Here is a 23,795-nt window from a genome sequence, read left to right as displayed (position 1 = left end):
GCACGGGGAGGGGTGCAGAGCTGGCAGGGACGGGGCAGGTGGATGGGTCTGCTGGGGTGGGGATATCCTGGGGGTCCCAACTGCCCGAACACAGGTTTGGCTTCACGCTTCCAGACGCGCTTCAGGATGGGTCTGGGGAGGGGTGGGAGACACAGACTTGTGAGGATGGTTGTCCTGGCCAGAGCAGAGTCCCGGAACCCAGGCAGCAGCTCACCGTGGCAGTGGAGGTCCGTGTGGTTCTGAGGACAGCTCAGCCCTCATGCCACCTCCACGTGCAGTGCTGGGCCTGGCGCCTGGCTCTCATCACCCAGGGCGCAGTGCTGGGCCTGCCTCTCATCACCCAGGGCGCAGTGCTGGGCCTGCCTCTATCACCCAGGGCGCAGTGCTGGGCCTGGCTCTCATCACCCAGGGCGCAGTGCTGGGCCTGGCTCTCATCATCCAGGGCGCAGTGCTGGGCCTCGCTCTCATCACCCAGGGCGCAGTGCTGGGCCTGCCTCTCATCACCCAGGGCGCAGTGCTGGGCCTGGCGCCTGGCTCTCATCACCCAGGGCGCAGTGCTGGGCCTGCCTCTCATCACCCAGGGCGCAGTGCTGGGCCTGGCTCTCATCACCCAGGGCGCAGTGCTGGGCCTGGCTCTCATCATCCAGGGCGCAGTGCTGGGCCTCGCTCTCATCACCCAGGGCGCAGTGCTGGGCCTGCCTCTCATCACCCAGGGCGCAGTGCTGGGCCTGGCGCCTGGCTCTCATCACCCAGGGCGCAGTGCTGGGCCTGGCTCTCATCATCCAGGGCGCAGTGCTGGGCCTCGCTCTCATCATCCAGGGCGCAGTGCTGGGCCTCGCTCTCATCATCCAGGGCGCAGTGCTGGGCCTGGCTCTCATCATCCAGGGCGCAGTGCTGGGCCTGGCTCTCATCACCCAGGGCGCAGTGCTGGGCCTGGCTCTCATCACCCAGGGCGCAGTGCTGGGCCTGGCTCTCATCACCCAGGGCGCAGTGCTGGGCCTCACTCTCATCACCCAGGGCGCAGTGCTGGGCCTGGCTCTCATCATCCAGGGCGCAGTGCTGGGCCTGGCTCTCATCATCCAGGGCGCAGTGCTGGGCCTCGCTCTCATCACCCAGGGCGCAGTGCTGGGCCTGCCTCTCATCACCCAGGGCGCAGTGCTGGGCCTGCCTCTCATCACCCAGGGCGCAGTGCTGGGCCTGGCTCTCATCACCCAGGGCGCAGTGCTGGGCCTCACTCTCATCACCCAGGGCGCAGTGCTGGGCCTGCCTCTCATCACCCAGGGCGCAGTGCTGGGCCTGGCTCTCATCACCCAGGGCGCAGTGCTGAGCCTCGCTCTCATCATCCAGGGTGCAGTGCTGGGCCTCGCTCTCATCACCCAGGGCGCAGTGCTGGGCCTGGCTCTCATCACCCAGGGCGCAGTGCTGGGCCTGGCTCTCATCACCCAGGACGCAGTGCTGGGCCTGGCTCTCATCACCCAGGGCGCAGTGCTGGGCCTGGCTCTCATCACCCAGGGCGCAGTGCTGGGCCTCGCTCTCATCACCCAGGGCGCAGTGCTGGGCCTGCCTCTCATCACCCAGGGCGCAGTGCTGGGCCTGGCTCTCATCACCCAGGGCGCAGTGCTGGGCCTGGCTCTCATCATCCAGGGCGCAGTGCTGGGCCTCGCTCTCATCATCCAGGGCGCAGTGCTGGGCCTGGTGCCTGGCTCTCATCACCCAGGGCGCAGTGCTGGGCCTGGCGCCTGGCTCTCATCACCCAGGGCGCAGTGCTGGGCCTCACTCTCATCACCCAGGGCGCAGTGCTGGGCCTGGCTCTCATCATCCAGGGCGCAGTGCTGGGCCTGGCTCTCATCATCCAGGGCGCAGTGCTGGGCCTGGCTCTCATCACCCAGGCGCAGTGCTGGGCCTGCCTCTCATCACCCAGGGCGCAGTGCTGGGCCTGGCGCCTGGCTCTCATCACCCAGGGCGGCTCAGGAGCCCCCGCTCCCACGTGGCCACTGTTAGGATCCATCACAGACGTCCCAGGGGACCACAGCGGCGGGCGGGCCAGGGGAAACACAACTGTAAGGTTTATTAGAGGGGCCACATCTCCCCAGGAGGGGAGCAGAATGGCATCAGCTCTCGTCTGGGTGGGTAGCTCTGGGGGTAGTGGCATTTGCAGGAAGGTCTAGGGTTGTTGGAGAGAGGGAGTGGCCAGCTATATGGTGGGAACTTTAGGGCAGGGAGGAGCTCAGGTTGGGCTGGAGCTGAGGACCAGTAGCGGGATAATGCTAAGGGCTGTGAATTGAGTTCAGGTTCCAGCTGTGCCTTCCTGACCGGCTCCCTCTCCCCTCCAGGGCCCTGGTCTTTGTGTCCCATGGCGCCGGGGAGCACTGTGGCCGCTATGAAGACCTGGCTCAGATGCTGCTGAGGCTGGACCTGCTGGTGTTTGCCCATGACCACGGTGAGTGCAGGGAGCAGGCTGTGGCCGCCTCTCTCCTCTGCCTTCTTCAGGGCTGAAATGCACAGCTCTCTCTGTAAGTAGAACAGTCCTGCCCAGTCTGAGCCCACGTGCAGGTGATTGGAACTCTCCGGTGAAAACCTCAGGTTGAATTTTGTGTTTACATAAGCACTTGCCCCAGGGCCAAGCAATCTTCAGTTATGTTTATAAAGTGCTTTCTCTCCAAATGGGCCTGGTTTTCTCCCAAGGGACTCCAAATGGATGAGGTGAGGCAGTTCAAGTTCAATTTAAATCCAGGATTACCCGGGAGAGACTCACAAAGCATCTGAAGCCAGGAGAACCAGGGGCTCTCAAGAAAATACAAAGCACAGACACAAGAGCACCGGCACGCACACGCGTGGCCATGCACACTCACACATAATCTATGTAACACAAGTGTGCACATGTATGCACAGCACTACGCACATGTGTGATACACGCAGACCCATGAGTGCATTGTGTGTGCTGTCTGCGCATGTGTACATGTATCTGAGTGTGCACACACACCTCCACATGTAACTCCACCACTGCCATCACAATGTGTGGCTCACACATCTGTGCAAATTCAGTCCTGCCTGTGGTTCCCCCAGTTTTGTTCTTTGTCTATCAGTCTTTAAGCATTCCCTGTGGCTGAACATGGTGTTCTCCCTCAGCCTCAGTGCAGACACACACATCTGGCTTGAAAACGTGTAATTAGGTAATGCGGCTGAGAAGAGGGCACAGGAGCCAGGCAGGGGCCATGAGTCCTGGAAGGAGAGGCTTGTGTCTGCACAGACATTAGCCCAGAGGGCGGCCGGCTGGGCATTGCCTATGGAAAGATCTGCTCATTTGCTTTTCCAGGAGCCCTTTCTGAATGTATATATGCAGTGTCCCCCAACTGAGGGGAGACTAAGTGCTTTCCTGTCATAATTGTAGTGTTCTCTAGTGCTCTGCAGTCATCTGGCAGATGATTTTCTAGATTACTCCCAGCTTCTTCTGTGGGACTGTGTCATCACTAGCTGGACCTTTGCATACCCTGTAAAGGCCTGGCTCCCTCCTCCCCCGCCCCTCCACTAGAGATGATGGTAATCTCATCATTGTGCTGGAGATGTCTTCAAGGAAAGGAAGAGTTACACTATGCAGTTTCAATATCTGCCTTGAACTTCAGTATCTCTTTATCAGATGGACTCCCCCAAATCTGCAGAATTAAGTAAACGTGCTGAGGGTGACATCTGAGAAAATGCTTTTCTGAAGGGACTCTTTTCTGAAATCTTTTGCGTTGGTCTTGGCCTTGAGCTCAGCATCTGGTCACTGCCTTTGAGCTTGCCTTTTCCTTCCTTCCTTCCTTCCTTCCTTCCTTCCTTCCTTCCTTCCTTCCTTCCTTCCTTCCTTCCTTCCTTCCTTTCTTTTTTTTTTTTTTTGCTCAATGCTAGCACTCTACCACTTGAGTCATAGCTTTACTTCTGGTGTGTGTATGTGTGGGTAATTGGAGGTATGAGTCTCACAGACTTGTGTGTGTGTGTGTGTGTGTGTGTGTGTGTGTGTGTGTGTAATTGGAAGTATGAGTCTCACAGCCTTGCCTGGCCTGAAGGGACCTTTCTTAAAGTAGAGGGAGAGGGACTGGGAAGGTGGCTCAGTGGTAGAGTGCTCACATGCATGAGGCCCTGGGTTCGATTCCTCTGCACCACATAAGAAGAAAAAAGCCGGAAGTGGCACTGTGGCTCAAGTCGTAGGCACTAGCCTTGAGCTGAAGCGCTGAGGGACGTGCCCAGGCCCAGAGTTCAGCCCCCATGACCAACCAAAAAAAAGGAGATGTGTCTGGGGCAGCATCTGACTGGGGTAAAGCCTTTGTGACTAAACAAAGTGAGAGTAGCCATTGTGCCTGTGTTGAGCTCTCTAAATGACTCGTGACAAGCGCCTAATGGGGAAGTTGGTGTCAAGAAATGAGCCCAGCTGAATGTGTGTGAGAGAAGAAGGTACCTCCAGGGACGGGCATCTCCAGGGACAGGTAGCTCCAGGGACAGGTAGCTCCAGGAACAGGCAGCTCCAGGGACAGGTAGCTCCAGGAACGGGCATCTCCAGGGACAGGTAGCTCCAGGGACAGGTAGCTCCAGGAACGGGTACCTCCAGAGACAGGTAGCTCCAGGGACAGGCATCTCCAGGGACAGGTACCTCCAGGGACAGGCATCTCCAGGGACAGGCATCTCCAGGGACAGGTACCTCCAGGGACAGGCATCTCCAGGGACAGGTACCTCCAGGGACAGGCATCTCCAGGGACAGGCATCTCCAGGGACAGGCATCTCCAGGGACAGGTACCTCCAGGGACAGGCATCTCCAGGGACAGGCATCTCCAGGGACAAGTAGCTCCAAGGACAGGTAGCTCCAGAGACAGGTAGCTCCAGGGACAGGTATCTCCAGGGACAGGTAGCTCCAAGGACAGGTAGCTCCAGAGACAGGTAGCTCCAGGGACAGGTAGCTCCAGGGACAGGCATCTCCAGGGACAAGTAGCTCCAAGGACAGGTAGCTCCAGAGACAGGTAGCTCCAGGGACAGGTAGCTCCAGAGACAGGTAGCTCCAGGGACAAGTAGCTCCAGGGACAGGTAGCTCCAGGGATGGCCATCTCCAGGAACGGGCATCTCCAGAGACAGGTACCTCCAAGGACATGCAGTGTTTGTTCTTTCCTATGGTTTTAAACTAGGAGCAATTCACGTTGAGAGGTGGTGAGGGCACTCACTGTGCATATGTCTAGATCTGAAAGTCCTGTTGGGGGCCTGTGGGCTGGCAGTGCCAGGACAGGCCAGCCCTCCCCTCAGCCACACCGCCTGCCAGCCCTCTGATGTGTTGGTGGAACTCGCTTCTGCACCCTCTTCCCTGATGGCAACCTCTCAGACCTGGGCCTCGTGTGCCCCTTCCCCAGCCCTACTTGGTGCACCTACGCATGGGTGAGACAGCCCTGTCCCATGCTGCAGCTGGTTCAGTGGGGCTGCACCTCCCCTCTGCCTGGCACACCTCCCCTCTGCCTGGCACACCTCCCCTCTGCCTGGCACGGTGCAGACCAGCTCGTGGACGTGACCCGAAGGCTCAGAGCAGGGCATAGCAGGGGGACGTGGGGTTCTTGTCCCGGCATTGCGGGGTCATCTCTGCAGAGGTGAAAACACAGCATGTAGGAAATGCTTTACAAAGTGACAGAGACCTGTAGTGGTTTCATTGCTGCGTCCTATAAATCTCACACTGACCGGTTTGATTCTCGGTCTCACCACACAGTGACTTCTAACATTTCACGGTGTGGGCAGGAACCTCGCAGGGCTGTGGTTGTAGCTGTCTGGCGGGTAGCCTGGGGTGCACCAAGTGGGCTCCATAAGGATACAGTTTAGCTTTGTTTTCTGTTTTAACGTAAAGAAATTTCTGGAATGTTCTAGTGGGTGGCCTGTCAGGACGGAGTCCCTGTGGGCCCACGCTTGGTGCTTGTTCTGTCGTGTCTCAGATTCCTCCTAACAGTTAGTGTCCCCATCTCGTCACAAGTCCCTGTGCCAGGGGAGGAAGCGGGGTGGGTGAGGAGCCGTGGGTGCCCCAGCTCCAGCCATTCTCCAAGCGCGTGACTGTCACGCTGGTGTGCCCAGCACGGCCGCACACCCCTACCCGAGGAATACGAGGCCGGAAGCCACAGGGGAAGGGCTGGGCTCACTTGGGACGGCAGCCCTCCCTGCGTGTGGCATCTCTCTCTCAAATCTCACGGCCAGCGCGCGGCCCCGGGCAGCTCGCAGGAAGTGAGGCGTCAGAGGGCGACTCGCCGGGGGCCGGCTGAACAAGGAAGGGGTCTTGGTGAGGGACCAGCAGGCGGTGGACAAGCTGTCCACCTCTGTCACACCCGCGCGCTCGGGTGTGCCCCATAGCGGGAGGCCTCCGGCATTTCTGGTGTGTCGGGGAGCGCGTGTTCCCCCGAGTCCCATGCATCCGCACGCTCTTGCAGGGCGTCGGTGCCTCGCTGGCGTTTCCTGCATGCGGGCGCTGTGTGAACAGGGCACACACAGCGGTGCGCTGCCGCCCTGGCCAGCGCCCGACCCGGTCCCAGCACACACAGACTACGTCTTACATGCTGTGCGTCAGGGCCATCACCCGTGACAGCCCAGGACCAAGCAGACGAGAGGCATCCAGAGCCTGTGGTGCAACACCACAAGACTTCGTAATTCAAGCCGGGCGCGGGTGGCTCACGCCTGTCATCCTAGCTACTCAGGAGGCTGAGCTCTGAGGATCACGGTTCAAAGCCAGCCCTGGCAGGGAAGTCCATGAGACTCTTATCTCCAATAAACCACTAGAAAACTGGAAGTGGCGCTGTGGCTCAAGGGGTAAGCACTCTACCTTGAGCTGAAGAGTGCAGGGACAGTGCCCAGGCCCAGAGTTCAAGCCCCACGACCGACAACCACAACAACATAAAAAAGAATTCGTGGGGCTGGGAAGGTGGCTCAGTGGTAGAGCGCTTGCCTTGCATGCCTGAGTCCCTGGGTTCGATTCCTCAACACCACATAAGCAAAAAGAAAAAAAAAGCCAGAAGTGGCGCTGTGGCTCAAGTGGTAGAGCGCTAGCCTTGAGCTGAAGAGCTGAGGGACAGCACCCAGGCCCAGAGTTCAGGCCCCACTACCGGACCCCCCCCCCCCCAAAAAAAAAGAATTCGTCATTCAGATTAGATCCTCCCAGAAGTTTTTTCAGTGCAGGGAGAAGGATGTTGGTATTCCAGCATCCGTGGGAGCATCGTGGTGAGGATGTGTTGCCCTGGAGCAGGTGCAGACATGTGGTTACTGGAACCCGCGTCTAGAGGCAGGGGATCGAAGGAGTGGGCAAAGGCCTGTGGATGTGGCAGAACAGAGTAGCCACAAGGCTGCAGGGCTCCTTGGAGACAGCGGCGTCCCAGATCCTGGGGCCTGGTGGGGGCCATGGCTCTATCTCGTCTGTGGATGGAGTCCCTGGTGGGGGCCGGGTCATCCATGAGAGCCATCGCTTTATCTCGCTGTGGATGGAGTCCCTGCAGGCCCTAACAAAGATGGCTGCCTGGCTTCTCCCTGAGGTCCTAGGTCTTTGGTGGGGCAGACACTGGGGTTTAAATCATCTAGGTGAGTCTGATGTGCACTCAGTTGAGCATCTGCTGTGCTGTGAGCCAGAGAAGCCACGCAGCCCGCAAAGCTGAGGACATGATGCCCCCACCTGGCCCAGAGCTGAGGAGGCACCGTGCCAGGCACCTGTGTCCTAGTCAGGCAGAAATCCCCACCGACGACGTGGCTGGACGCTAAGCCTGTGCAGCGGCGAGAGCAGAGGGCGGGCCCTGGCCTGCAGCTCAGAGTCAGTGAGCAGTCCCGGAGCCACAGCAGCCGTGCGGCAGGGGAGGCGCAGCTGGGCAGCGCAGGAAGGACTCCGGGCGGTGTGGGTGGGTCACCAGAAGAGGGAATCCAGGGCAGAGCCCCTGGAGAGACAGGTTGGGGGTTGGCGGGAGAGGAGTGGCCCACTGCATCTGCACTGATGGGTTTCCTGTGACATTCTAAATCTAGCTGGGAGAAAGCCCAGGTGGGCGTGCCCGTGGCCCCCGGGGGCCAGCTGCCTGCCTGACTCACTGGAAGTGCCATCTTCCCCACGGGCAGCTGGCCAGGATGACTAGAGAGATGGCCAAGTGAGGTTGGGATGGACGGAAGTCTGGAGCCCGTGGCGCCCCGGGCATGTCTGACCCAGCTCCCTAACGGGCACAGTAGAAACCAGCTTGCTGCTGGGCATGTCTGACCCCAGCTCCCTAATGGGCACAGTAGAAACTGGCTTGCTGCTGGGCATGTCTGACCCCAGCTCCCTAACGGGCACAGTAGAAACCGGCTTGCTGCTGGGTATGTCTGACCCCAGCTCCCTAACGGGCACAGTAGAAACTGGCTTGCTGCTGGGCATGTCTGACCCCAGCTCCCTAACGGGCACAGTAGAAACCGGCTTGCTGCTGGGTGTGTCTGACCCCAGCTCCCTAACGGGCACAGTAGAAGCTGGCTTGCTGCTGGGGCGGGACTGGGGCACAGTACCCACTTGCTCTACTCCGCTGAGGAACACTGCCCGGGAGCAGGCGTGTGGAAATAATTTGCTGAGGTCAGAGCCTTCTCTGTATTTACAAAGTATAAAGGAGCCATCCTGGACCGATTAACAGTGAATTAATTATCTGCAAATATTTGAGGGAAAGTGCTAAAGGAAGGCTTTTTTTCTTCTTCTTCTTTTTTCTCCTTTTAGCCCAGCCAGGCTGAGAGAAGAGGGGCTTGGAGGGAGTCTGTGGGTGGCAGCGGTGCTGATTCTCACAGAGATGGGCCTGGTGCGGACAGGAAAAGAATATTTAGAAAACAGTGGGGGAAAGATGATAGAAGTGTGTTTTCCACACATAGGCAGATCTGAGTTGAGGCCCCTGGCGGGGTGTATTCTAAAATAGATTGCCATCAGTTACAACAAATATATTTTTGTTGGAAATGTTTGAAAATGTGTTGACAACTTTCCTCGCTTTAGTAAATACGAGAGTGGAAATAATGGGTGGAGGGGCCATGATTAGCTCCGGAGCTCCCAGCCCGGTGCGCAGGGGTGAGGACGGGGCGCCCCGGCGCCTCTGCCCCTCCCGCTCCCCTCCCGCTCCCCTCGTCCTTACTCAGCTACACAGCCTTCGAGTTTGATGTAAATCTCTAGTAAGAGACAGTCATTGCCTCTTTCTTGAGTTCTCAACGTCCCCAAGAGGCTGTAAAATGGAGGTGATGGTTACACACCACATGCGCACACGCATGTGCACGTGCACGCACACACGCACACCAGCACTGTGGCTGTGAGGATGAAGAGAGGAGAAGCAGGATCCCAAGCCGAGCAGACCTGAGAGCCACGGAGGGCATGCTCCCTTCCCCAGAGCCGAGGGAGGGCGTGCTCCCTTCCCCAGAGCCGAGGGAGGGCGTGCTCCCTTCCCCAGAGCCGAGGGAGGGCGTGCTCCCTTCCCCAGCGCCGAGGGAGGGCATGCTCCCTTCCCCAGAGCCGAGGGAGGGCATGCTCCCTTCCCCAGAGCCGAGGGAGGGCGTGCTCCCTTCCCCAGAGCCAGAGCCAAGGGAGGGCGTGCTCCCTTCCCCAGAGCCAGAGCCGAGGGAGGGCGTGCTCCCTTCCCCAGAGCCAGCGCCGAGGGAGGGCGTGCTCCTGTGGCCTCAGGTCAGCCCACACTAGGGGGTGCCCAGGGCACAGCAGAGGACGAGGACTGAGGGAAGGGAAGGGCAGCCATGGAAAGCTCAAGACTGAAGACGCTGCTTCCACAGAGGAGACAGGATGGACAGGTGTGGGGAAGGAAGGCTCAGGTGGCTCCAGCCTACCCCCGGATGGTGCCCTGGGCTGGGAATGAGCAGTGAGCCAGGAGACACCAGCCTGGAGGAGCAGGGCCCGTGGGGAGCAGCAGGCAGGACCAGCCTGCCGCGCGGTGGAGAAGGCCGGCCTCCCCCTCCAGCCACTGAGGCCTTTGGAGGCTGCAGCAGTCAGGTAGTCAGAGGCCAGGAGTGGCTAGTGCAAAGGCCCTGAGCGGGGCTGGCAGAGACGCCCGAGCCTCAAGCCAGCAAGAGCGTGGGCAGCACCGGAGAACGGCCCGTGGGGCCTGTGTTGGAGGTGGGGCAGAGGCCGCTGTGGTGCTCAGGGAGGCTCTGGGAGGGAGGAGGGGCTGATTGCCTGAGGGACCCCTGGGAGCCAGCCGGACACAGCAGGAACTGGCTGTGCACCGTGGGACCAGCTGTGTTTGTTTTTCCTGGTTCTGGGGCTTGAACTCAGGAACTCGGGTTAATGGGAGAAAGTCTCAGGGTCTTCCCCGGCTTCACAGGTCAATTCTCAGATCTCAGTAGTTAGGATTATAGCGTGAGCCGCAGTGGCTGTCCCGGTGGCCCCTCAGTGGGGCAGTTGGAATGAAGAGGCTGGACCCGTGGTGAGCTTGCGGGGGTGAAGCCGTGGGCCTGGCAGAGGTGGCGTGGGAGGCGTGCGGGTCGTTTTGGAGGCAGTCTGGTTGGGTCCGCAGCACACAGGGCTCCTCCTGCACGTGGGGGGTTTGTTCCCAAGACCCTGTGGCGTAGGTGCCACTCCTGCGGTTCCCTTGAGATTTCGGCTGACGTGGGGGTGGCAGCGTGCAGAACACAGAGGGGAGCGTCGGCTTCCCGGGCTGTGAGTAGGGACCTTGGTTTCCCCGGGGCGCCGGGCCTGAGGGAGGTGTGGAACAGCACCCAGCCATTCCCCCGCCAGCCCTGGAGACAGACCGCAGCGGTGTCTGCACGTCAGTGGCTCTGACTTCATAGTGAAGGACTGCGGGGTGTGGGAAACTCCGGTCCCCGCCAGCCCCTCGCATGGCGCCGGGCATGTTCACAGCGTGAACAGCGGACGTTTACCACTCACAGGTGTGGAGGTGCTGAGGCCACCGTGTGACCCAGCGCAGCGCAGCTCAGGGGAGCGGGGAGGGGCCCTTGCAGGGAGCCAGGTCCTTGGCAGGTGAGCGGATCCATAGGCCCCGAGGTGAAAGGACTGGGATCACCGCTGGGGGCTTTTGTAGAGGATTTGCTTTGAGGGGACACTGTGCGTGTGTGCACGTGCGTGTGTGAGCGTGCATGTGCGTGCGTGCGCGTGCGTGCGTGCGCACGCATGCATACTCATGCACACACATGACGTTTTCATTGAGCAGATACAGCAGGTGGTACACAAGGACCTACTGTGTGCTCGCAGGGTGGGAGGGCACCCAGCCCATTACACATTGTGAGGGAAGCACAGATTGGGGATCTGAGGACTCTGGGAGGGGGACCCCAGTCCACCGAGGGGAGACCCTCCCAGCCGGGCACTGGAGGAGCCTCCCAGAGCTGCCTGCTGAGGGTTAAACCTGTGGCGGCTGTGGGGCTGCGGTAGGGATTCGGGAAATGCCCATGCTGCCCCCCCCCCCAACGCACAGACCCCCTTATATTTTGTCATCCATTAGACACCATCTTTGAGGAGCTTTCCCATTCGCTCCTGAAAATTCCGCCGGCATTTCCATCTTCCTAAATGGAAATCTTCCCCATTTACCTCCTAAAACCAAATGGGGAGGCGGCCCCCTCTGCGGTCCCCTGCTCTCGTCCACCACGGGCCTGGTCTTTCACCACCCTGGGGGCGGCCTTGGAGAAGGCCTGGCGAGCCAGGAGCTCTGGCCACACAGCCTCCTGGAGGAGGAGGTGGGGGTGGGGGTGGGAGCCGGCGGCCCAGGGCCCGCCTCTCGGGCTGTGGCTGCCAGATTGTCTTCCCAGAGGAGTCTTCCTCAAGGACACAGTCACTCCTTCAGGATTCCTCACATGACAGTGTTTAAGGCAGTTTCTGAAGGGTTTGAATGAGTCACTTGTTGAAGGAGAGGAAAAGTCAAATTCCATGTGATCCTGTGTTCATGGAGAGGAGAGCCCTGCCCTGCTGTTGTCCCTGGTCCAGGAGCTGAGAAGACACCCCTATTTAGGATGTTGTATTTGAGTGCCGCGGAATCTGAGACCCTGAACCTCCCCGAGAGTCACTGGGGGTTGAGGAGGAAGCCGCTGAACTCGTCTGTGAAGAAGGCCCCCAGCATACTCCCCAGTGCTGGCTAAGGCTGACGGGACTGCTGGCCACACTGGGGCGGCTTACTGTGCTGGGTGCACAGGTTTGCCAGACTCAGAGACACACACTGCCTGGTGTCCTTTTCACATTTGAAAAGGGGATATAATGCTACAGATCTAGTGGGGTTTTTATTTATAAGATTTCCCAGGCCTGGTGGTCCCTGCTAGGAAGCCAAGGCAGAGGTTTGAGCCTAGAAAAACAGCCCAACTAACATGTGAGACATGGGGAAGGGAGGAAGGAAGGGAGGGAGGGAAAGAAGGAAGGAAGGAAGGAAGGAAGGAAGGAAATTAAATGAATAAGTAAAATGGCACTGGTAGCTCACATTTGTAAGTCTAACTACTCAGGAGGCAGAGACCTGAAGATCATGGTTCCGAACCACCCTGGGCAGAAAAATTCATGAGACTGCCCAGGCAAAGAGCTTTTCAGACCTTGCCTGGTGACTCATGACAGTTTTAGAACAGTTTGGTTATTGCTGTAGATGGGAACTCTCAGACCTAGACGCCTGAACCAGACACGCATCCCAGACCTGCACCCTTGCCCAGGGCAGGGAGGCCCGGAGGCAGGCTGGGGGCTCTCAGAGAAGGAGGCTTGTGGGGCTGGGAAGGCGGCTCAGTGGTAGAGCGCTCGCCTTGAGCTGAAGAGCTGAGGGACAGCGCCCAGGCCCAGAGTTCAAGCCCCACAACTGGACCCCCCCCCCCCCAAAAAAAAAGAGGAGGCTTGTGAGCGGAGGGCACAGTAGCTCTGGGAATTCCTAAACTTCAAGGACCAGTCCAGGGAGATGACGGGGAGTCGGCCTGTCCTGTCCCTTGGGTCCTGCCCCTGCATTCAGAGGTGAGGGCCGGGCCTGGGTCAGGCAGCTGGGAAGGCACTCGGCTGCTGAGGAGAGGGTCAGGGCCGCATGGCGGGGCCTGGGCTGGGTCCTGGGCAGGCGTTTGGAGGAGGACGCGGTAGGCATGTGGGCAGCCGTCCCTCTCCCCGAGCCCCCCGCAAGCCCCCGAGCGGGCTGGCTGCCGTCCGGGCTGTCCGCTGCTGGGTCTCCACGTCAAGCCGCTCTGCGCCCGGCTGCCGCCCTCCAGCCAGCCTGCACACACAGGTAGCACCTGGAAACCCGTGGAGGCGCCCCAGTGGGGCTTCCCACGCCCAGAGGCCTGGGCGTCCCCACCCGCCAGCCCCAGCCCCCTTCCCCAGGCTCCAGTGCGCACTGCGGGTGCTATTCTTGTTTTTGTGAACTAGAGCCTTGAGCCAGGCTGCTGCTGCCCGCTGGGCCACACCCCCAGACCCTCGTTAGCTGTTTGTGTGGGTCTGCTTCCCTGCCCCACTTGGCTTTCTTGTGTTGGATGCCAGTCTGAAGGTCTATTTTTTTTCCCTTTCCATCTCTTAGAGTACCACTGAGGCTTAGTTGGGGAGGCCGGGTGGAATGAGGCCCATGATATAAACAAGGTCTTGAAGACCCTGTTCTCAACACCATCACCCCTCTCCTGAAGCAAGGGTTCCCTTTCTGGGTGAGTTTGAGGCCTGAAAGCAATAGGAAGAGGAGGCGAGGGAGGGAGAGGGAGGAGGCAGGGCAGGGAGGGAGGTGGGAGAGGAGGGGGGCTGAAGGAGGTGGCGAGAGGGGAGAATTGCAGTGGCTGAGGCAGGCAGTTTCCTCCGGCTAGGTTGGGACCACAGGATAAACCCAGGAGGGCTGTGGTTGGAGGGCTCAGGTTCTGGCAGGCGTGGGGAGCAGAGACCATACTCCTGGCCTCTGAGGTCTCCATTGCAAAGGAGTAGGACGGGCCTCGGCTGGAGGAGCTGGGCTGCCTGGGTGCTGGCTGCTGGGTGCTGGGCTGCCTGGGTGCTGGGTGCTGGGTGCTGGGGGAGCTGGGCTGCCTGGGTGCTGGCTGCTGGCTGCTGGAGGAGCTGGGCTGCCTGGGTGCTGGCTGCTGGGTGCTGGGCTGCCTGGGTGCTGGCTGCTGGGTGCTGGGTGCTGGAGGAGCTGGGCTGCCTGGGTGCTGGGTGCTGGGTGCTGGGTGCTGGGTGCTGGAGGAGCTGGGCTGCCTGGGTGCTGGCTGCTGGGTGCTGGAGGAGCTGGGCTGCTTGGGTGCTAGCTGCTGGCTGCTGGAGGAGCTGGGCTGCCTGGCTGCTGGCTGCTGGCTGCTGGAGGAGCTGGGCTGCCTGGCTGCTGGCTGCTGGCTGCTGGGTGGTGCTTTCCTTCCACAGTCTGCTTAGCGCATGCTCTCACTGGAGTCTTAAATCTCACTCTGGCTAGGTGCTGCTGTTCCTTGAGAGGCTGGGGTCAGCCCTCAGGATGGAGATTCAAGGGTGTCCACTCTGTCTGTAAGCTGGGTGTGGCGGCCCACACCTGAGGTCCTGGCTCTGTGGGAGGCTGCATGTAGAAGAGCCACCGTCCCCGCGGGCTCTGGGCAAACATGCACGACTCCTCCTGAAGAGGAACTGAGCCAAAAAGGGCTGGAGGTGTGGCTAACGTGGTGGAGCACCTGCCTAGAAAGAGGGATGCCCTGAGTTCAAACACCGGTGCCACTAGGTAAAACAAGCCCAAAACAGCGAAAGAAATGTGCTCTGGAGAGGCCTCTCTGGACTGTCTGCTCTCTGGAGCCTCTCCCCGCAGAGCACGCCCAGCCCCACCGCGCGCCACACCTGGGCTGCACATCCTGGTTAGGTGACAGTGGCGGGGGACATAGCCCCAACTCCGAATTCTGCACGTTTTCTTTATGGAGAGGGACTGTCTGTCCCTAGCCAGCCAGTGTGACACAGTGTGGAAGTGAAAGCTGGGAGTCAGGCTGCTACGGCCGGCAGGCAGATGCCACGGATGCCCCTGCGCTCCTCGCAGCTCCCGGGCAGGCAGGGACCTGCCGTGGGCCGAGGCGGGGCCCCACCACGGGGCGGGGGTGGCGCTTGGCATGGGGCTTACTCCTGTAAGGGGCTGCTGCACAGCACAGCCCTGCTGGTGGCACCAGGACCAAAGGCGCACGCCCAGCCAGAGCTAAAACACAGACGTGCGCGGTTGCTGTCTCTGAGTGGCAGAGAGGCCCTTGTATGGCGTGATGGGTGGGCGGTGGCCTTCACCCACAGAGCACGGGCAGGTGGGAGCCTGGAGCCCCCAGAGCCGGTGCTTCTGCCCACACTGGGAAATCGCAGCTCCTCCCCCTCGGCAAGAGAAGATTGGAAATAACTAGCTGCAGATGGCTCGGAGCGCGCGGAAGGCCGCGGGCTGGCCGCCTCGCTGCAACGCCCCCGTGTGGGACCACCCTGGAGGCCGTGGGGCAGAGGCTGCTTGGTGAGCCAGCCTTTCTGAAGCTGAGCTCCAGCAGCATGTGACCAGGAAACGGCCAGCCCACTGAGAGCTAAAAATAAGTGGCTGCCACCCTGCCAACTGTCAGGGCAGGCCGGGAGAACATGCGGACGGGGAGGGGAGGGGACGCGTCCCGCGGGCTCCCCCGCTGGAGAGACAGCCTCGTGAGGGCACGGGGGGCCTGGCCAGCCTCTGGGGGTGACGTAGAACCCACGCGACCCTCTCAGAAGAAAGAAAGGACTGTTTGCGTTCCTGCCATGGCTTTCTGAAGGTCTCCGTGGCCCTGTTTAACGCCGGTGTGTGAGTGGCTTTGCAGGCAGGCAGGAGCTCGCCTCCCAGAGGAGGGGCAGGCGGCAGCGCCAGGGCCTGTCCTCCCGGGCCTGTGCCTGGGCGGCGCAGGCAGGCAGGCCTAGCTGGCCCGTGCCCTGGCGTGCCACGCACAATTAGTGTCTTCCTTCTCCCAGTGAGTTCCATGGGAGACCTGCCACGAAAGAGTGAGGCTCCTGGGGGCCCACCGGCATTGTGCGGGGCGGGGTGGGGGGCCTCCGTCCGCTCAGGGCTCATGTGCACAGCTTGCCAAGCAGCCACAGACCCTGACCTGGCCGGCCCAGCCTGGACCACCGTGGGGTGGTTACTTGGACCAAGCTCCCTGTGGGCTCCGTTGAGGCTCCCCCGCCCCCCGTCCCCACGGCGTTCTGAAAGCGCCAGCCTTGGAGAGGTACCTCCTGCCCATTCCCCTCAGCATCTCACCCCACCCCAAGGCATCAGCCCCAGTCAAAGGCCCTGGTAGATGGCACCCAGTGTGTGACACCCATTGCCCTGTGAGCCCCGCAGAGCCAGGCGGCCCGTCTGCCAGCCTCCAGGGCCCCTGTGGGCAGAATGGGGCCTGAGTGAACCCTTCCACTTCAAACTGCACACACCCCGCCTGGTCCCCAGCTCGCTCTAGCTGCTCAGCCAGCACTGCCATAGTGTAAGGCATTTGGTAGAACCGCAGCTTCGACTCATGAATCAGCTGTGTGGGGATGTACATTCGGACCCGAGGACGGCCTTGTTGACATCATACCAACAGGGAGGTCTGGTCGTGTCTGTGCTGGTAGCAGTGCCCTCAGATCACACCACTGATGTCCCAGGGCTGCACGGAGCTCCTCTGGAGACAAACTCAAGGAGACAGAGCCCGCCCACCTTGCTACAAGCTTAACTTGGGGAAATGCTCTCTCTGAGGGGGCGCCGTAGAACCCTCCCCCGCCCCCTGCATCTGGGTGGAGCCATCTCTGGGCAGGTGGCCCTGGGCGTTTGTACTGTGTGACCGATGTGCAGCCGAGGCTCCAGGAATAGCTGGAGAAGCTGGGCCAGGGTTCTGTGCCAGCTCCCCACCCCAGCCAAGCTCTGCTAGCGCCCCACCTCCCATCGGAGGGGAGCTCTGCAAGGCGCCCCACCTCCCATCGGAGGGGGGAGCTCTGCTAGCGCCCCATCTCCCATCGGAGGAGGGAGCTCTGCTAGCGCCCCACCTCCCATCGGAGGGGGGGAGCTCTGCTAGCGCCCCACCTCCCATCGGAGCGGGGGGGGGGACTCTGCTAGCGCCCCACCTCCCATCGGAGGGGGGAGCTCTGCTAGCGCCCCACCTCCCATCGGAGGGGGGGGAGCTCTGCTAGCGCCCCACCTCCCATCGGAGGGGAGCTCTGCTAGCACCCCACCTCCCATCGGAGGGGGGGGAGCTCTGCTAGCGCCCCACCTCCCATCGGAGGGGGAGCTCTGCTAGCGCCCCACCTCCCATCGGAGCGGGGGGGGGGGGGGGGAGCTCTGCTAGCGCCCCACCTCCCATCGGAGCGGGGGGGGGGGGAGCTCTGCTAGCGCCCCACCTCCCATCGGAGGGGGGGAGCTCTGCTAGCGCCCCACCTCCCATCGGAGGGGGGAGCTCTGCTAGCGCCCCACCTCCCATCGGAGGGGAGCTCTGCAAGGCGCCCCACCTCCCATCGGAAGGGAGCTCTGCTAGCGCCCCACCTCCCATCGGAGGAGGGAGCTCTGCTAGCGCCCCACCTCCCATCGGAGGGGAGCTCTGCTAGCGCCCCACCTCCCATCGGAGGGGAGCTCTGCTAGCGCCCCACCTCCCATCGGAGGGGGGGAGCTCTGCTAGCGCCCCACCTCCCATCGGAGGGGAGCTCTGCTAGCACCCCACCTCCCATCGGAGGGGGGGGAGCTCTGCTAGCGCCCCACCTCCCATCGGAGGGGGAGCTCTGCTAGCGCCCCACCTCCCATCGGAGGGGAGCTCTGCTAGCGCCCCACCTCCCATCGGAGCAGGGGGGGGGGGAGCTCTGCTAGCGCCCCACCTCCCATCGGAGCGGGGGGGGGGGGGGGAGCTCTGCTAGCGCCCCACCTCCCATCGGAGGGGACCTCTGCTAGCGCCCCACCTCCCATCGGAGGGGGGACTCCTGAACCGGTGAGAGCCAGGTGCCATCTGGATAAAGCCCAGGAACACAGACACTGTCTTCGCACGGTGCTGCGGGGCGCTGCGGAGCTGTTCTGAGTCTGCCGGTGAGGCGGGGCCTGCCCACGTGTGTGCCGCCAGCGCCGCCCCTTCCCTCTCCCTCCAGGCTTCAGGCTCCCTAGCTAAGGGCCGGGCTGCCACTTCCTGCAGAAACACTAAATACAGAATGTGTCACAGACTCAGATCCGGGAAACGCACGCCGGCTCCTACCCACAACACCCTGCCTTCCCTCCCCAGCTCCTGCCAGCTGGCTGGCCAGGCCCGTGCAGGCTGAGTGGCGGCCCACAGGCTGCCCGCCGGCCGGGGCTGCCTGCAGGGTGGCAGAGTCCCCCTCACAGTGCTTTCCCCCCGTCACTGCAGGGCGGAAAACGGCTTACGGCTTTTTTCCAGCGCAAACTTTGCTACCATAAAAGGGAGAAGAATGCTTTATTTAGTCTACGGGCAGGAGGGAGAGACTGGTCCCGGAGCCAGTGTGGGAGGAGGATAGGTTGATGGGCGTGGTGGGGAGGTGCCGGGCCACCCTCTGCTCTCCAGGCACACACAGAGCTGCTGGGCCTGGCTCCTGTCACCAAGCGTCCGCCTTCCTCCCCAGGGGGAGGCATAGAGAACAGACCGGCACCCCAGAGGAGTGTCCTGTAAACCGTCAGAGGGAGGCACAGGGGCCTCAGCCCAGCACCTGCTCAGTGCCTGACATGCGGCCAACTCTGCTCGCACATCTGAGGGGCCCAGGCCCCAGAGGGGGTGAGGTGCTGGCTGGGGTCACCGCGGCTTAGTGGAGAGCAGAAGTCACCCGACCTGTGCATCCCAGCCGCAGGGGCCGTGCTGGTGCGAGCTGTTAGAGCCAGAGGCCAGGGCTTGCCAGAGGGACAGCCCTTCACAGCCAGTGGCGCCTGTGTGCTAGGGTGCTGGTCCCATCCCCCGCGCACAACGCCCGCTGTCCGCGGTGGGCTTCGTCGGCAGGCTCTCCCGGTCTCTCTAGAGAGTGGATCTGATTCTTAAAGGCCTTTTGAAGGCACAAGAGAGAAAGGAAGACCGTAGGGCCTGCCCACTCTCCCGCTGCGCGAACGGCAGCATCGTGAACAAGCAGATCGACGCCCTCCTGCGGGCCCCGAGCAGGGCACCTTCCTCAGCAGCACAGCACAGCTGCCGTGAGGGCCGCACTCTGAACTTGGTTCATTCACTCACTAGCTCATTTACTCTGTAACTTAGAGCAGCTGCCACAGGCCGACGGGGTCCTCGAGGTGTCTCCTTCCCTAGGACTTGGATTGAGAGATGCAGACTCCTGCCCTCAGACGGCAGCGACCGCTACAGCATAGGTCCCCGTGAGCCGAGGCCACACACAGATGAAACAGGTCAGGGTGGATGCTGGCTGCCCTGGCTGGAGACTGCGGGGCTGGGGGAGGCGGACAGCCGGTGCAGAGGTCCTGAGGGAAAGGGTCCCTTGCTCACGTTGTGAGGCTCAGGATGAGTGAGACACCGGACGTGGCAGGGGCCGAGGCCAGGGAGTCGAAGACCTCAGATGGGCCAGTGCCCACAGGAGGTGCTCCCGGGGTGAGCCAGCGAGCACGAGAGACTGTGGAGCCTGCCTTGACAAGAAGATGGTGCCCATGGCCCCGTGGGAAGGGTGCGTCCGTCCACTCTGGGCTCTCCGTGCATCCGTCCACTCTGGGCTCTCCGTGCGTCCGTCCACTCTGGGCTCTCTGTGCGTGCGTCCACTCTGGGCTCTCCGTGTGTCCGTCCACTCTGGGCTCTCCGTGCGTCCGTCCACTCTGGGCTCTCCGTGTGTCCGTCCACTCTGGGCTCTCCGTGCGTCCGTCCACTCTGGGCTCTCCGTGTGTCCGTCCACTCTGGGCTCTCCGTGCGTCCGTCCACTCTGGGCTCTCCGTGCGTCCACTCTGGGCTCTCTGTGCATCCGTCCACTCTGGGCTCTCTGTGTGTCCACTTTGGGCTCCCTGTGTGTCCGTCCACTCTGGGCTCTCTGTGTGTCCACTCTGGGCTCTCCGTGTGTCCGTCCACTCTGGGCTCTCCATGGGCTCTCCGTGTGTTCACTATGGGCTCTCCATGCGTCCGTCCACTCTGGGCTCTCCATGTGTCCACTCTGGGCTCTCCGTGTGTTCACTATGGGCTCTCCGTGTGTCTGTCCACTCTGGGCTCTCCGTGTGTCCACTCTGGGCTCTCCGTGTGTCCACTTTGGGCTCCCCGTGTGTCCGTCCACTCTGGGCTCTGTGCGTCCATCCACTCTGGGCTCTCCGTGTGTCCACTCTGGGCTCTCCGTGCGACCGTCCACTCTGGGCTTTCCGTGTGTCCGTCCACTCTGGGCTCACCCGCAGCATTCTGGAACCCTCCAGAGAGCAGGGTCCAAGCCATGTGCAGGTCACTCCTGAGCACATGCATGAGCTGTGCTGTGGCCGCTGCTGCCCTGCTCCTGCGCTGCGTCGGCGTGCGTCCAGGGGCCGCTCCTGCGCTGCGTCGGCGTGCGTCCAGGGGCCGCTCCTGCGCTGCGTCGGCCTGCGTCCAGGGGCCGCTCCTGCGCTGCGTCGGTGTGCGTCCAGGGGCCGCTCTGTGCGCTGCGTCGGCCTGCGTCCAGGGGCCGCTCTGTGCACTGCATCGGCGTGCGTCCAGGGGCCGCTCTGTGCGCTGCGTCGGCGTGCGTCCAGGGGCCGCTCTGTGCGCGCCCAGCAGCACCGTGTCCGTGTGTCAGGCTCGCCCCCCCAGGGTCTTCTCACTGAATCTGTGTTCATCTTCAAGCTCAGCAGAAGAAAGTGTTTTATTTCTTTAATGAGGGATCATTGAGGCAAAAAAAAAATCAGTTGAGGGTGATTTTTCACTCTCTTACGAAAAAATAGCCCTTGCGTATGCGTTGGTTAGATTAAAGTAGGGGAGAGGAGGCCTGGCCAGCCCATGCTCCATAGACGGGGAGGCTGGTAAAAGGCACTGCACGGAGCAGGCAGAGGAGGCCAGGGGCATGGCGGGCAGCTCCGATTTGGGAAGGGTTAAGCTGCTTGTTGGAGAGTCAGGAACAGCGAGGGACGGGCAGGACAACCAAGGCATACTGAGACCTGACCATGACAGAAAGGAGCTCCACCCGGGCACCCGTGGCTCACGCCTGTCAGGAGGCTGAGAGCTGAGGATGGTGGTTCAAAGCCAGCCCGGGCAGGAAGCCCTTGAGAGACTCTGGTCTCCAATTAACTACTCAGAAAAAGCTAGAAATGGCACTGTGGCTCAAGTGGTAGAGAGCTAGCCTTGGGCCCAAAGAGGCTCAGGGACAGCGCCCAGGCCGAGTTCGAGCCCCAGGATGGCTGTGGAAAGGACTCCATGATATTAAGGGGGAAGACAAGAGTGGAAGGGAGGCACATGGAAGTAGGAGTCAGTGTGAACAGTGTGCCTGGGAGTGGGCGTGATGTGTGTGTGTGTGTGCAAACAGGATGTATATAGTAAGTACTGACTTGAAGTCAGTAGGAGCAGTGGTCACCTGAAATCCCTCACTGTGGGTTGGAAACCAGAGGCCCTCATCACAGGAACGGTGGCCAGAGCTTCATGTTCTGGACCAGGATTCTCTGAGGGCCAGTTCAAGTCCGGCTATAGTCTGTCCAGATACATGACAGCTGTCAATCCATCGGCAGTGACTGCGCCCCAGGACCCGAGGCTTACCACTGCAGGCATCTGTGGGGCTGCTCTGGTGTCTGTCTGTCTCTGCCTAGGAGGGCTGGCCCGCATGCGGGTGGTGGCTGCAATGGGGCAGTCGGCTCTGAATGGGGCTGACGTGGTAGGTAGTTGGGGGGAGAGTCCCGATCCTCTGCAGGTCCAGGTGGAGCCCACCAGGGAACTGCGGGCCCCTCCCAGCCCCGCCTGGCTCAGCACCAGCCCTGTGAAGTCCAGCTCGCCAGGATGCGCAGAGCGCTGGCTGTGCTTTGCAGTCTGCCTACGGAGCAGCTAGGCTGTGCCTCCCAGAGTCTCTCAGAGCAGGATGAGCATTGCTTGGGGCCACCAGCCGGTGGCTGGAACCCAGGCCAGCAGAAACTCTGCTCCAAAAACGCTGTGCACATGTTGCTGGCCCGCCCCCACCCCGCCCCTGCGCACACTTAGCCCATTCATTTTCCTGTCCTCAGCACCTCACCGCGGCCAAGCACCTCGGTGCAGCGTACAAACGCACCAATTACGGCCACATCTCCAGAGCAGCTGGCTGCTGGCTGCAGGCCACACCGGGCAGTGTGACTTTCACGCTTTCTGCGTCTGTACATATGTACAAGTGTGATTTTTTTGTCTTTGGTTTTTTTCCTTTCATGACAAAATGCTAGCTCATCGCAGAAATTTTGAAAATCCACAAAAGCAGACCAAAAAATGAAAATAACTTTAATCATTGATGACCCAGCAATACCCCAGAGCCTGTGTGTGACATGTCTTGTTGTGTATGTGTGTGAGACAGACACACAGAAAAAGGGAGAGAAAGAGAGACGGGTGGGAAAGCAGCAGGCCGGTGTCTTGCCAGCACGTTGGGCACCCTCCCCCGGTGTCTTGCCAGCACGTTGGGCACCCCCCCCCCCCCCCAGACCCTGGGTCAAGCCTCACCTTTTTGCAGGCCTTCTCCGATTTTTGCACTACCTGAAAAAATGGAAAAAGCGCTTCAGGGAGCATCTTAGGGCCTGGTAGGAGTGGATGTGGTGAAGCAGCTTATGGAAGACATTAATTCACACCCATGCATGTGTGCACACGTGCCTGTGCACAGACACACATGCACACCAGGGAGACTGGCCAGCCAGGATCTGTTTTGGATTACTTGAAACACTTGTCAGTTAGATGCTTCTGTACGGGGCCCTGGGCTTCAGCCCAGCTTGGGAAACACAGGGCTGCGAGAATCCTTCTGAGCTTCCTGCTGACAGCCAGGACCCGGCCACCCTCTCAGAGCGCCGAGCGCCTCTGCCCGACAGCAGCCCTCAGAGTGTCAGGGCTGAGCCCAGGTGCCCCAGGATGTGGCCTGGTCACTTTTCTGTGCAGAGCCAGCCCCCTCAGGACCACAGTTTGCAAGGAGGCGGGTCTCAGCAAGACAGCACAGGAGCCGAGGCCAGACTCCAGCACACAGCTCTGGGACTGACTTGTAGGAGCTGTGTTCAGAGCCCCACAACGTCTTAGTTCCTTGGAGTGAACCTCTTGTGAGTGACCCACAGGTTACTGCTGCTCATTCGGATCCCTTCTCCCATTCCCGAGACCCCTCCCCCTCCCCGAGCCTGGTCGGTAGAGATGGTGTTTCTGTGAGCATAGCCTTGTGCCCTCGTAGCAGACTTGGCTCTGTGGGCGCACAGGGAGAGGAGAGGAGGCCCGCAGGAAGTGACCCAGCAGAGCAGGAGCAGGCCAGGCCCCCAGTGCCCAGACATAGGATGGCTGAGGGGCCCTGGGGAGCAGGGTGACCACCGTCCTGCCTGAGCTCCAGGCCGGGCTCAGACATACCCAGGCAGAGGGTGCAGCTGAAGAGGGAGGGAGACCCCCTCCTGACGGGGTGCAGCCGCCAGATGCACAGGCCCTCCTGAGGAAAAGGGGAAGAAGGCGGCCAGGAGTGTCTCCAGGGCCGGGGTGTGGGGTGTGTTCTGTGGAACCGGCGGGGCTGGGGGAGTAGTGTCAGAGAGGGGGCGGGGAGAAGGTGCAGGCCTGGCCCCAGTCCCGTAGACATGCGGGGAGTGAGGAGCGTGGCAGAGAGGAGCACACATTCCTTCAGAGGAATGGGTGAGCGGGAAGATGGATGCGGTCCCACTGTGCACAGAGACGCTCAATTCCACATCTGGTCTTAAGAGGTCAGAGCACCTTTCTCCCTGTGAGGGCTGTACTCAGGAGGACAGTTGCCATAGCAACAGCACCCTGAGACCAGGTCTTGCTGGAGTCCAACCACTGCAGCCGCCTCGTTGGCCGCAAGCAGAGAGACTGGGCTGGAGAAGAGGCCCAGCCACCACGTC

General features: G+C 61.3%; 1 protein-coding gene across 3 annotated transcripts in view; it reads left to right on the top strand.

The window, feature by feature from the left end:
* Mgll (monoglyceride lipase) overlaps positions 1–23,795 on the top strand; it is a 90,415-nt gene that overhangs the window by 38,009 nt on the left and 28,611 nt on the right. For all 3 annotated transcript variants that reach the window (XM_042673249.1, XM_042673252.1, XM_042673251.1), the window contains exon 3: positions 2,334–2,440. In XM_042673249.1, the coding sequence (XP_042529183.1) occupies positions 2,334–2,440 (107 nt within the window). The remainder of the gene's footprint in view (positions 1–2,333; positions 2,441–23,795) is intronic.

The sequence above is a fragment of the Dipodomys spectabilis genome, unplaced genomic scaffold (assembly GCF_019054845.1).
Source record: "Dipodomys spectabilis isolate Male_0828 unplaced genomic scaffold, ASM1905484v1 ptg000784l, whole genome shotgun sequence".
Taxonomy (NCBI): Eukaryota; Metazoa; Chordata; class Mammalia; order Rodentia; family Heteromyidae; genus Dipodomys; species Dipodomys spectabilis.
This window is presented reverse-complemented; position numbering and strand designations above follow the sequence as displayed.